Source organism: Mandrillus leucophaeus, unplaced genomic scaffold (genome assembly GCF_000951045.1).
Source record: "Mandrillus leucophaeus isolate KB7577 unplaced genomic scaffold, Mleu.le_1.0 Scaffold861, whole genome shotgun sequence".
NCBI lineage: Eukaryota > Metazoa > Chordata > Mammalia > Primates > Cercopithecidae > Mandrillus > Mandrillus leucophaeus.
Genome location: NW_012109375.1, coordinates 926,464 through 941,504, shown reverse-complemented (window position 1 = coordinate 941,504; position 15,041 = coordinate 926,464). Strand labels below are relative to the sequence as shown.

At 35.8% G+C, this 15,041-nt stretch overlaps 1 protein-coding gene across 5 annotated transcripts in view; it reads left to right on the top strand.

The window, feature by feature from the left end:
• Nucleotides 1-15,041, top strand: part of NTNG1 (netrin G1) — a 359,892-nt gene that overhangs the window by 280,588 nt on the left and 64,263 nt on the right. For 3 of the 5 annotated variants that reach the window (XM_011968880.1, XM_011968877.1, XM_011968876.1), the window contains exon 5: nt 3,505-3,531. In XM_011968880.1, coding sequence (XP_011824270.1) covers nt 3,505-3,531 — 27 coding nt within the window. Of the gene's footprint in view, nt 1-3,504; nt 3,532-14,400; nt 14,467-15,041 lie in introns of all 5 variants that reach the window. The other 2 variants (XM_011968878.1, XM_011968879.1) reach the window with 1 other exon arrangement.

The window sequence follows — 15,041 nt, the reverse complement described above, 5'->3', positions numbered from 1 at the left end:
AGGAAAAAAGACAAATACAAATAAGAGTATCAAAAAATGGAATTTTAACAGAAGATCCGAGAAAAAGAATAGAAAGAAAATAGGCCAAACATTAAATGCTAAATAGTTTCCCCAGCTGAGCATCAAACTGAGCTCTGAGCTTCATGGAGGGCAAAGTGGCAAAAGGAATTTGTACATTACCTAACTCTTGTTATAAGAATGGAGGATGGGTTCAAAGACAATATGTATTATTAATATTAATAATTAATATCCATTAATCCTGAACTCTGAGAAATCTCAGTGGGACATTTTATAGGGGATAAAATCACCCTTTGTCCAAAAAGTGATGTTTTCAAAATGATAAAAACTTTCATGGAAATAAGTAATAAATTTTTGATCCAACATACATTGAGCAACTTTTATGTCATCAGACATTGTCCCAGGCAGATACAACAGGTACAGAAGGGAACAAGACAGGGAACTTGTACCCTCAGATCTGTCAGGCAAACACATTAAAAAATGCAAAAACAAGTTGATAAATTGATCATGGAGGCCTGTACAAAATGCTATGGGATCACAAAGGAGAGAGTAGCTAACTCACATCAGGGATGTGGAGGAGGAAGGAAAGAAATAACTTCTGAGCTCAGTTTCAAAGGTAATAATATTCTTTACATGGTAATTGTCACTTCACAGAGAATGGTAAAAACTGCCAACGGGTGCCTAGACAGTTTTCCTAAGCACAATCTGACTTTCATTCATGTGGCTTGTAGACATAGCCACTGTTTCTTGTAAGATGGAACTGCATTCATTGATTCATTCCTTACAAACCCCAAAGACAACCCACCTTTCATGAAATAAATTGTTGCAGTTCATTTCTAGCCCTTTCTGTCTTATTCCCTTGAGTGTTTGAGGAAATTCTCCTGGCTTACCTGTAGCCTTTTTAGTGGATTTATGAGTTTATTCAATTCTTTAGTTATCTGTAGAGAACCACAAACAAGGTATTTGGACATTAAAATACAAAGCATTAGGAAAAAAAAATGATATTTTAAAATATAGTAGTAGACATCCCTTGGTGTTCAGACATTTTCAACTTCAAAGGTCTTTATTCAAATGAGCAGTTTAAAAATCTTTTCTAAGCAATTCCCATTTTACAGCAGAGGAATAGAAAAAATGACTCATCTGGCAGCACCTCAAAAAATTGTAAGCCACAAAATGAGGAACAGCCTGAATTTTAAGTATCCAATGTTAGGTAATAGAAAACATCTTCATGAGAAAAACAGAATCTCCTAATACCCTCACTTGGTGAGGTTTGGAAACTTGGAACAAACATTGATCCCCTGCACTGGTATCCCCAAAGGAATGAAAAAATTTCTGCATCTTTCTAAAGTATTCAGCTGCAGCAAATACTGCATCAAACAGTCTTGCGGGTTTGTTCTCCATTGTATTGTGCCAAACACCCCGAGATCTCTGCCTTGCATAATGCGTAGCCTTCTAGCACCATGTAAGTTTGTAAACACATGACAAGTCTCCTCCTGCCATCCCAACTTCCATTCTCTTTGATGGATTACAACAGGCAAGCAGTGCCTTGCAGTGGAGCAGGATTTTCAATCACGGGGAAATTTGGAACTTCTGCAATTGATACTAAAATTATGATGCTGCCATCATATCTCACTCAACAGAGGATTTGCAAAAGAAAAAAATAATAAAGATTCAGTACCAAGTCACTGTCACACTGCAGCAAAGGTAGTCTACTGAAGTGTCAGGTCAGGAATTCAGCAGTCCTTTGCAGAAATCACATTCAGCTTGAGATTCATAGGGTAGAGTTAAAACACGGACATGAAAATTTAGATTTCCAGTTTTGGTTGATCACTAATTAAGCTGAAGCACTACAAATTCTGAGCATTGAAAATCAAGATATTTTTATGTTTCTAATAACTAAAATTAAGACTTCATTCTTTCCAGGGTTTAAAAAAATCAGAGTAAGTCTTAATTTCTTATTCTCTCCTACCCACTAAAAAATAGGAAAATAGTTTTTGGTTTTAAAGAATACAAAGCTAGACATCTCTGAGCAAGCTAAAATGATTAGTTAAAATAAAACAAAGGCTGTTGTTCAAAGAAAAATACTAAGATAGAACCTTAATGATTTTTACAGTCACCACCTGTTACTATACTGCAATGATGTGAAGAACAGCCTGAACAACTCATTAACAGCTATCGCTTATTGGCCGCATACCATGTGTCAGACATTTTTATGGATTATCTCATTCGATCCTCATGGCAGCACTATGCAGTAGATCTTATTAGCCCTTTTTCAGATGAGGAAACAGTGCAGAGAAGTTAGCAGACTTGCCTAAAATCACCCAGCAAGGCAGTAATAAAGCAGAGTTCTCACTGAGTTCTGTCTGATTTCCATCGCATGCTCTCACCCACACAGATACCCAAATTAATGGTGAAGATGTAAATCTCTGGCTTTTAATTAACAGCATCTATCATAATGTTGCTTGGTGAATGAGCTATAATAGTAATAGTGATCACAGCAAAGACGGACCTAGTACATACTACCTGTCAAGCAATACTCTGAGTGCTTTACATCTATCAGTTTATATAACTCTTGCAGCAACCCAAGAGGTAAAAAACTGAGCTGCTGAGGGTATGAACAACTTGCCCCAAGGTCATGTGGTCAGTGAAAATTTAGGAGTTGGAGTCAAGCATCAGACTCAGAGAGCCTGGCTTCTGAGCCCAGACTATTGGTCACAGCACTATATTGCTGGGTTAGATACAGACTAAATTCATGTCCACATTTATACCAAGTCCAGCCATATTCTGAAATGGCTTCCCTACCTTAGCACAACTTGTGAATTAAAGTGAAAGCTGAAAAATCGATGAAGTCCGTGATCAATATGCACAACCTAATGTATTCTTGAATTATTCTGCTCAATTAAGTTTCTATTACAGAGTTTAATCCACATATCTGACAAGTAAAAGAATAAAAATGATGGTTATATGAAATTAATCAAATAAAATGCCAAATGATTTTCAACAGCTAACACATGCATCTCATAACACATTTTAAATGGTCTATTGCATATGTGAATATATTTGCACCGGTCCACAGAGTGTATATTTGGTACTCTGTGCCCATAACTTAAGCCTGGTTTAATATCTGGTTTGAACCACATACAAATGTTCATTAACCTTATAGGGAAACACAAAATGTTGGATGTCAAAAGGCTTACTTGGACCAGATGCTGAAATGAGTATTAACTTCCCAACTCTGATGAGCCCAGGAGTTCTAGAATGAAACAAAATGGTTTCAATTGCTGGAAATTGTGTGTGTGTGTGTGTGTATGTGTGTATAATGTGTATATGCATATATACATATGCATGTATTTTGTGTGTGTGCTGATTACCTAATACTCTGAATGTTATCAAGTGTCAAGTTTCTAAGATTTTTATATTAAGTTAAAGATGTTATGTACTAATAAGTAGCTAACAACTTTTCTTTATTATTTTCTTTCTCTCCAGGTATCCCCAGTATTTCCAGTATCGGTAGTAAGTAAAAACAAAAACAAAAACAAAAACAAACACCAAACCAAGTCTAGGCTAGCTTTGCTTTGTTGTTCAGCTCCTCAGATCTATTTTCCCAGTGTCCATTTCTGATGTAATAGGGTATTTTCTTTGTGAATTGCATTTTTGTGTTGGTTTTCTGCACAGATATGGTGAGAACACAGATAAAATGATTATTTGTGCATAACTCCATGAACATGGCAGTGCTACAGCTTTTCTGGCTACTCTTAACCAACGAGGGCTACCTAGACTCAGGTGCAGTTACTTAAATAATCATCATCATTTAGCAAAAATATAAGTAGTCTTATTTATCCATACTTAATAACCAACAAACAAATTGAACTGTCTCTCTCTTAGACTGGATTTGGATGTCTAACATAATTTTAAAAAGCAGAAAATAAAAGCCAATGAATGCCTCAGATATGTGCATCAGAACCCAAGAGAAAGTCCATGAAACCAAGGGGAGGGAATTTTGTTAAAGCATTAAACTCTAGGTTTTGTGAAGGCCTGAAACAGGCAAGTTTGTGATCAATAGTCTTTCTGGAGAGATAAAGGAAAAAGAGAATCTGCACATTCATTTCTCCCTCCTAAAATACAAAGATCTATGTCTTCTTGACTACTTAGCTTTGAGTTTGATATAGAAAGAGTATAAAAAAATATGTGCAGAATTTGGGAGTGAGAGTACTACAGATTCCTTTCATAAATCTGTTAGTATGAATCTAAGCAATTGAAGATAAACCCCTCTTCAACCATCTATAGAACACTTCTCCAGTATCACTACAAAGAACTTTCTTCCAGCTATCATGGGAGAACCAGGTGTAGCTCCCGCTTCAAGTGTAAAATAATGGTGCCCTCATGCCAAGCCTGAAATTCGCATTAAGAAAATGCCCAGTAGCTTTACAGAGCAAATTTTTACATATTTTTATATATTGCACCCTTTATCTCTAATGGCTAAAATCTTTGAGCAACTACTAAGTAACTGATTAGAAACAAATTACTGAGGAAGCAATATTATGCATGGGCGGAGAGAATTTTCACTGTAGTGTCACCCCTTCACAGGCTTGTGTCATAGGTGCTGTGCCAGGCAGGGTGATCGCAGTGTAAATAGCCATGGAATAATTGCGATTCCCAGCATCCATCTAAAAAGCAATACTCTGATAATTTGGATAAAGCAACTTCCTGCTTCTTATAAATGCACAGTCAGGTCTCCCAATTTATAAATCAACCCAGTTTACTTGAGCTTGTAAATAGGCCTGGACACTGATTTGTTAAGCACTAGATGTGGTAAATGTCATGAAAATTGGCCACTTTGTAAATAGAAGCAGTGTTCACATCCATTTAGAAATGTGAACCAGCCTAATGTTACAGCATCCTCTTTGTGATCTTGTTGAAACAGCATCAGTGTTACAAACTTGCAAATGAAAACCTTCAGTTCTAACAGTCTAATTTTTCTGCTTTAGTATCCCCCTTGGCATTTGCCTAACTGTATATATACCCCACAATGTGCTCCTTTCAGGCCTTGACAATTGCATTTGCACGTGCATTTTAGTGCAACAGGGAAGCAAGCAGAAGCAAGCTGACACAGATTATTGAGGCTGCTATAGTGATCTGGCCTGTCAGAAGTTTCAGAAATGGATGGATGGAAAAGTAGTTCTTTGGCGTTGGGGTGTCTTCCTGTTTGGAGTGTCAGTTGTATGTTGCATGGCCCCTCTAACTGTACTGCTCACTCGACATCCCATTCGGCCGCCTCCACCACATCCCCCATCTCTGAGCATCAGCAGATGTTGACCTTTTACACACCGAATCAGAAATTTCTGTTTTGTTTTATTTTGAAATCAGTGGTGACCTGAAAGGATGCTTCGTTGTGCCTTTGAAAAAATATATTAGCCTTTATTATCAAGAACCTAGGAAAATTTACTCCTAATAAAAACCCTCTGACTAAAAGTGATATTTTGGACCCTCCCTTCAATATGCCTCTGGCTGTTCTGCTTAGAATGCAATGGGTATTTTCTCAGATTTCCAGCAAGCAAGATGTAAGATCTTCCAGAGGTCACTCAACGTCACACATGACTAGCTTACCTGTTGCCTGGCTTTTAAGGTGAAGAGAGTTACAGTAAAACCATCAAACGTGATTGTATCTTCTAGGCTGCTTTAATGGCATTCGAAAGTTCCTTCTTTGTGGGCTTATAAGGTGCTCGTTGTGTGCACTCGTGGATTCCTTTCCTCTCCAAAGGGCAAGAATTCACACGTAGATGACACTGCCTGTTCCAGAGGGCACAGGAATGGGGTTTTCAAGGTACAAGCCAGAGAAAAGGAAGCTGTTTGGATATTTAGCTAAGTTATGGGTGTTAGCCAGAGCTTTTTGCATTACCCCAAAGAAGGAATCAATGACTACAATTCTACTAACTATATAGAAAGATACCATTATAATAGATGTAACACCCATGAGACCCCAATTATCACAGCATATCTCAAGGAAAATAAATGATGTATATTATCGATGTAGATTATTGACGTATATAACCATCGGTTTACATACATATTCTGTATACACAGTGATTAAAGGTTTTGGAGCCCTAATAAATTTCAATAGGGATCTCAAAATGCCAACACCTGTATTAAGGTTCAAATGCATGGACAGAGTGGTCATCCTTTCCGATCATCTGCTAAAAATGTTTTTGAAACAAATTTCCCATTAAGATCATTCGTACCTGCTGTTGTCTATCTATTAACAAATAGGTTTCCCAATAATCCTAAGGATACTTGACTTAGAACTCAGTCATTCTGATCTGCTTTGGCCATGGCTGAAAAAATACTGGTGATATTGTCAGCAATTAATGAATCCCAAAATAAATCTCTAGCCTTTGAGCCTTATGATCTATGTTTTCACTTTACCTGATGTGGTAGGAATTTCTTCAGATTGCATTTTTTAATAAAGTGTATTATGCACGTGTAAGTAAAATTCATGATTTCATCCAAGTGAACATTTGTTGCTGCTGATAATCCAAAGTAATAGTTGGCTTGGTGTGGGTGTTTTTATTCAAGTCATAAATTGATCATTACCTTCTAATATATATCATCTGATCTTTGGTCCTGAAAAGCAAATGATTAGACAAATTGTGTTAAACGTTATATTATAAAGGGCATAATTAGACCCGCAAGAATTGGTCTAATGTGCAAATACATTTGTGTGGGTGATTATCACTTCTTACAAAAGCGAATGACAGTTAAGTCAGAGGTTAAAGTTAAACCATCCACAAAATGAAGATCACATCAAGGAAGACCATTTCAAACTCTTGGAGTTTTGAAATAAATAGAATTTTTTTAATAATACAAACAAAAGAAAAGAGAGATGTAAACATTTTGTGAACCTGACTCTAGATTATTTCCTTAAATTACTTTTAAATGACTGGCATGATGTTATATGAAGCATAGAACACTGAGGAAGGTGTTTGGCTCTTCCTCTCCTATCCCCCACCCCTAACTTACTCAATTTAAAACAACAGTTCACTTAAGGGAAATAGCTAATTGTCCTGTTTTATCTTATAATAAACATTGCCTTCATCACAGAGTTAAAAATTCATCTCTAATTTGATTTAATTGGCAAGACCATTAAACAAGGGAAGTGCTACCTGCAGGGATCTATCAGCCGGTTGAGGAAGCCCAGAGATGTTTTCATACTTGAAAACATTTTATGCCAGTTGGAGACCTCGTGAAAGTTGTTTTCCATACAGCATCCAAATATTTTTGTGCAGTACTGATTTATTGTAGAAACCTGGATCGTGAAGAAAATAACAAGGTTAATCATTTTCCCACCCAAGGGTTATTAATAATCGCATTCATGTTATACAGAGAGCTGCAGTGTTTGTTTGGGGTTTTTTTCCCTTTGCTTTAATACTTCTAAATCCCCCAAATAAAAGTTTCATTTGAATTGCCCTTTAACTAATTAGGTTTTATGTAATGAGGAAAAAATTATCAGACTACAGTAGCGATATGGCAAATTGCATGGTGTGCTACATTAATTTTGAACTGTTTGCTGATGTTCTAGAAGGAAAGCTAAGGTCCCAGGTGAAATGCCTTTGGGACTGTCATTTACCCAGTATCCTCATCACAGAACCATTTCATATTTGTGTAACTAGCATTTCACATTCATGAAACCTTGTGGTTATCCTAAAATTGAATGAACATTAGGACATAGCTGCCTCTTTAATCCTGAAGCACAAATCGAATATTCCAATGGAGGAGCTGAAATAGTCTCCTACTTAAATTATTTTTAAAAATCCAATAAGTTTACCAATCTGTATTGACAACAATTACCCACCTTGAGCAAATTAACTTTATCGTGTATTAGCATTTTCCCAGGTGACTTTACAATGTCAAGCCACTTTTTTTTTTTTTTAAGTGTGAGCTGATATCTCTGCCTTTGCCAGTTATCTCTGTGGGATCAGGAAATTCCTAGCTTAAGCAAAAACTTGCCAAGATCTCCAAAAGGTTTCATTTGATGAAACTTTAGACATGTTAACTACGAAATTCCTGTACTGTGCCAGTTACTTCAAGGATGTGAGTATCAATTGAAGTCTTCTTGGACTATCAGTGGAGAGCTGTCCAACTAACCACGCCACTGCCTAGGGAAAGTAATTGTAGAGAGATATTTCCACATGTCTACAGAATTCTATTTTACAAGTGGTGAATCTGAGGTTTAGAGTGGCCACATAACTTGTCCAATGCAGTACAATCAGGAATGCCTATCTGACTGCAACGGCTACACTCATAATATTATACCAAGTGGAAGAGATTAGAAAAGAAAAATTCTAGATTAATTGACTTCTACCCTAGACTTTTTCCAATCCATTACACTGTGCTTTAGAAGGCCTGTTGATCCCTAATTGACCCATTTCTATGCAGGGAACTGTAGAGTCCTGGAGAAAAATCAGAGTTCATTTTTTGATTCCTTATTGTGTTGTCAGCTGGAGAACTTACAAGTATGGTGTCTGAGGACAGAGGTGGAGGACTCTGACCTCCCTTTTTAAAAATATGCTATTCCTCTACCACCAAACATCCTCAATATATTGAGGAAGAGGGAAAATGTATAGATGTCAGATATTTTATAGAGCATGAGACAGTTCGTGAAATTAGCTATGCAAATTGTGAAACATGCTTATGCCTACTCTGTGACAGTAAACCAAAAATTTTTCTTCATCAAGATAGTTGCTTATAACAAAATAAAATTCTATATGCCATCTCAAGGAGAACTCTACCAATATTATACCAAACTCTGTTTTCCCCATCTGTTTCATGATGGTGTGTTTCTGAGAGTAGGCAATTACTGTGAAAATAGTCAGATTACCTCCAAGGCTCTGGGGATTTCTCCCGTAGAAGTTTAGAGTTTTCTGTGGATTTTGTTTCTTTTCTTTCTGTTTTTGTTTTGTTTTTGATTTTTTTTTTTTTTTTTTTTTTTTTTTTTTTTTGAGACAGAGTCTCACTGTGTTGCCCAGACTGGAGTGCAGTGGCGCAATCTCGGCTCACTGCAAGCTCCACCTCCCGGGTTCATGCCATTCTCCCGCCTCAGTCTCCCGAATAGCTGGGTCTACAGGCTCGTGCCACCACGCATGGCTAATTTTGTTTTTGGATTTTTAGTAGAGATGGGGTTTCACCGTGTTAGCCAGGATGGTCCTGTGGATTTCTTTCTGGGCATCAATAATGCTATTTCCATCCCAAATGCAGTGTGTGCTTAAAAAAAATGTTTTTAATTAAAAAAAAAATGCTATTTCCAGACTTCCTGAGGAATCACAGCAGTGGCTGTATAAACCCAAAGAGACCTTGCAATTTTATCTCCACCAGATATTTTCCTCATATGCCAGGGAAGAAGAATGTTTAAGGAAGGTTCACTAACATCCTCTCGGCAGTGGCATATCATATCATGGTGGTACCCTGTTTCTCACAGGTTGCCATATTTTAGAACCAAAAATTGTGTAAGCATTAGTGTTGTTAGGAAACTTAATAAAAAAGCAACTCATCCACCTCATCATTTCAGACCAGGCAGCCAAGTCTTAAATGAATTCCCTAAAGCATCTAAATAATGACAGAACCAGAATTCCAGCTCAATGTCCAATTTCCAAACTAGGACTTTTTTCATTCTACCATCACATTATAATTAACCTTCTCATTTATATAAATTAAACTAAAATATGAGATATTACATGGTAGACAATACTAGAAAAAAAAAAATCAGAAAACTTTCTCCTTGATGGGGAAGTTACATTTTTATAGTGTTCTTGAAAGCTGCTCAGTAGATGCCATGTGTGATAGAAGACAACTTACTATTCTAAAGCAACTCTACCTCTAAAGCTTCCCTGATGTAAATAAACCGTCTTTAGTTTTCTGTTTCAAGCTTGCTTTACAGCTTGACTCACTGGGACGTCAGCACTAGACAGTCAGATTTAGCAATTCTATCATAGTTTTCTTCAAATTACAATGCAGTGAGCTTTGTTTAGGTGCAGAAGAGGAAACTATTTCCTTCCAGAGTCTAATTTTTATAACCAAAATCTCAATTTTTCTCATTCATGAAAATTGATTTCAAGTGCCACCACTAAATTGTCATGTAACAGTTTTGGGGGTGGGTTCTTAAAAAAAATTGGAGAAACTACCTATTTGATTCATATTCTAAGCTGATGTGGCTCTAAACCGAAAGAAATTTAGGAATTAACCATTTTCAGATTAAAGGTTAAAAATCAAATATTGTCCACATTATTACGAAATAATTTGTATTGCTTTCTGAATAATAGTAATTGATAGAGACCCTAGAATTGGATTATTCTCTAAAGTAAGCTATATCTTAAGAGATCTTTTTAACTTATCAGATCACGTGCTTTAAGAACAATTAATACTGAAAAATAAAGGGGATGATATTATTTTCCTACTTCGAGTCAGTAACTGTTTATAGTACAGCAATCTGATTTTTATTTACAATAGCAACCACAAATAGAATGAGCTAACATTTACTGAATGCTCACTACGATGCCAAGCAAATATTAACTCATTCTGTCTTGACAACAGTGCGTAGCAGATAGTGTCATTGTCTATTCCATTTTGCAGATGAAAAAAGCTAGGCACAAAGAAGTTAAGGAATCGTCAAAGTGGTGGAACAGGGCTTTTAACCCAGCCTGAGCTCTATTTACATGCATCATATCCTAAATAAATTTATCCTAAATATTAAATTACTTTCTAGGCTTCCCACAGATACAATCTGAAAATTCAGACTAATAATAGCAACCGAAAGACATTTCAGATATTTTATATTTTAAGGGAGGCAGTTATGGAATAAGTGATTTTGGTCTCCATACTACCTATGTAGACATAGTCTTTGGAGCCTGACCAGGGAGATCCTCAAGACAAATTGTCAATTTTCCTAAAGGTATGGAACCGGGATTCTTAAGAAGAAGTGCTTTCCATAAAAAAACTACTCCTGAATGATTTGTCATTTATAAGCATATCGTAATCCTTCCCCTCACCCTTACAATAATTTCTCAATTCAGTTTGGGTTTCACTGACAGTCAAAAGGTCCACAGTCAAGGCATGTAGGGAGAATTTCCTCATCACACAAGGAATTCTTAATCCACTAGATTCTCCAAATGACATATGCCTCATATCTACAGGCATCACCCTTCCATGAACTTTACTATGATGCTGCTAGGCCATGAGAGAACCACTGAAGTGATGGAACTTGTCAGCTGAGAGAAACCTTAGAAATTTCCTTATCTGTTTTACAGATTAAGAAAGTAAAATCCAGAGGAATTAACAGCCAGATAGCTCCTTAGTGGCAGAACAGGGATCAGACCTCTCATCTTCTGAATCCCAGTGCCCTTTGCCTTGTAACAAAACACCACTCTGAGACATTCATATTGACCCAAAGATTTTCCCTAGTTGATTTGTGAAAAAAAAAAAAAGAAATTGATACATTCTACAACAGTTCATACAAAGAAGCAATACAAATATTGTTGATGTATTATAATTTGTTTCCATTGCTAAGAACTTTTCTCACTAAGAATTCGCAGAAACTTCATGTTCTACAAAAACTTTCATTGGAATTGGATGTGATAAGATAGAATTACTCTCAGTCATACTATTAAAGTAGCCTCTAATATGCTTAATTTACTTCTGAGAATTAAATGTTAGTAATATTTGTTGAGTATTTACTACATGCTGAGGTATTAGAATAAAAAGTAAAATTACTCAGAGAGTAATTGGCTAATTTTAAGTTGTTTTCTCACTTGGTCTTGCAATTATAAAACAAAATACATTTAAAAAATTAAAATGAGATATTAACTTAAAAAATCTCATTATGGCCAAATGTTAAAATATATATGTGCAGTCAGTAACACACTATAGGACTTTAGAGGCCACAAATTTCAGTATCCATTTTTACAGGATAACATTTTTCCTCCCAAGGAAAACGCAGAGCACATAAAATTTTGTCCCACTGGACATATGTATGAATTTTATCAGGATTTTCATACGATGGCTGCTGGTGGTTCTGAGATTTAGTAGTTCAAGGAGATTAGGCATTCTACATAATGAAAATTATTTGAAAAAAAAAAAGTCAAATTATATTCCCAGGCAAACACAAAGGCTTCCCCTGCCCAAGAAAATATTTTAGGTACACAATACGGAAGACAATTATATTCTCAGTAGGAACAGATTGTAAGTGAGGTGTCTATCTTGATAAGTACATACAGGTCAAGAAGTCTCAGCAATTTGAAAGTAGAATGACTTACATTAATTTTTTAAATACATATAAGAAGATCCATAAACTGGAAACTCAGCATCCTGGGGGGGAAAAATCATAAAACACTAAGAAAGGAGTTATACTAAAATACAGGCACAGACAAATATTTAAAATATTCAAATATGAAATAAAGTTTAATTTATAGCATTTTTTTCAGAACTCATTTCTAAAATTGATTTAATATAAAATTATTATCTTTACTTAAATTTCTTGGCAAAGCTCAATAACAAAATAATAAATCATACTAGTACTTGCATTTTATCAAGACAAACCAGTCACTACTTAACATTAAGCTTGCAAATATCACCCCTACTTATGACCTATATTTGTCTCTGTACAGAAAAAGATGGAGAGAGCTAGTTCACGAAACTAAGATTGTCTTAATCTGATACTAATAATACAAATACATTTTTTATGTAAAACCACACTAATACTTGAAAGCTTTATTAAATAAAACAATTTCTGGGAATACAGACAATACTAATTTCCTCAGAACACAAATTTATAGTTTTTCAAAGCTGATCATCACAGATCAAGTAGGCTTGTCCTATTAACTCAATATCTACCATTCAATATCTACCCATCATCAAAATTCTCAAGTGAAAAGCAACATTCAGTCAATTAACTTACATATTTTGCCTACATGTTACCAAATACTGATTTCTTTAATAACACCTGAGTACCGATGTGGAAAATTATTACATTCTTTCTTCCTTCACAAATTTTCATAGATATCATCAAGATTGCCTTTGCCTTTGTGGATAGACGTATGAGAACAAAGTGGAACAGAGCAACAGCTCTATTGTCTCTATCAGATCAGCTTTTCTAGCAAATATTTAAAAAGCAAAGTTATAGTGCAAATCTTTTGTCTTGGAAGAAGGCACTATAATCTAATTATGGAGGAAACAACATGATAATAACCTGTTTACAGTAACATAGCCACTTGATATCTATTTCTCAATTATCAGATATTTACTGAAGCCCTCTGCAAGGCTTTGCCCTTCTTCAAAGAGATCCAATCCAATTAGAGAGATGAGAAATCGACCTATAAAATTTTGACTGGCAATATTAAAACTCATGCCTGTCCACATATCAGTGAGAAAACAGGAGCACTGAAAGTAACAGGTTACACAAATTTAGAGCCAAGAGCCGTCCTTACAGACCTGGGTGGTACCAAAGGACAATACAAGACATGTGGTTTTGAGACTGGACTCAATAGATGGTAGGATTTTAGTCATAAAATAGCTGCTTTAATAGTCATGCCCTATGCATCTTCACAAAAGTAGTTTAAAAACATTAAATCCTAGCCTGGATGTTCTGCCTTCCATAACTGGAAGACACAAATAATACCAAGACATAAATAATACCAATTCTTAAATTAATTAATGCTTTTATTTATTTCTGCATTGGAACCAATAACTCTAGAAGCATATTTTGAGGTAAAGGCATCATGAAAATACATACACACCCATACATACGAACCTTAGATACAGTAGGAAGCAGCTTGGACTTTTCTCCATAAGCCAAAACCGCCAGGTATCCCTCTTTCCTTTTCTGAGAAACTACACATATAAAAATAGCAAATATATCCACTCCTTTTCAGAGATAATGGCTCACACTTAAAACACACCCCAAAGAATCTATCACGAAAGACTAATGCAACCAGTTCATATCTGTAAATATAAATTGAGGAGAATGGAATCCTCAAGTGAGAAATTATTTCTTTAGTGTTATCTTCTAGGCTCAGGCACCAGCTTTATATAATGGTTTGGATTGCTGAAGTCCTTATTTGTATTTTTGTGTGTGTGTAAGGACACTCTACCTTATTTTAAAAGTAAATGTGTAGCTTTGGTAGGGAAGTAGCTATATATTTAATGTCCATTCAATGTTTTGGGAATCATCAATTGCTTGCTCTTGTTTGATGTGGAAGTCATGTTTTGTTTAAGTGCATCACAGCCAAGTTAAAGAGCAGATGTGTGGTTTGTGTCTTTATCCATATAATTTTCTGTTTAGACCAAATGACATTATAGCTGAAAATAACATACCCTGATTTTTCCTGATGCATGCAGATCCTCCAAAGTTTAATAGGATATGGCCGAATATTTCTTCCCTTGAGGTTTCTAACCCAAAACAAGGTAGGAGCATGTAAAATTCCTACTGATATAAAATCCCACATGTTTGGGGGAAAATCCTATATGCCATTTTTAGCACAAAGTAAGAGCATTATCATGAATGCTATGTCTTTGAAAGAATCATAATTCAATCTTTTTTCTAATATGAAGAGTATCCCAAAAATATTAGAGTGAAAGATGAAGGGGAAAATTAAATGACATGGAAGTTAAAAAACCCTTTACCAGATTACACTGAAGGTCAGTCAGTCCCAAGAGGAGTCTAGACTTCTGTTGCCACCACAGTGTGGAGTGCAAACAAGACTTAAAAATGTGTGAGTGGCACAAGCATCCTCTCAATGTCTTCCTCTTACTTTTAAGTCAACCAACTGGTACCTCAGTTGTACTGAGGATCTGAGAAAATACATAGAGGTCGCATTGTGACACTTGACAGATCTGTTTTCTCTGACTACTGCTCCATACTGACTTGCAAAAATTTAGAGCAATCTCTCTGTCTCTTTCCCTCCCTCCATTTTCCTCTCTTCCTCCCTCCCTTTAGCCTCTCTCATACACTATTTCTCACTCCCTGTCTCCTCTCTCCC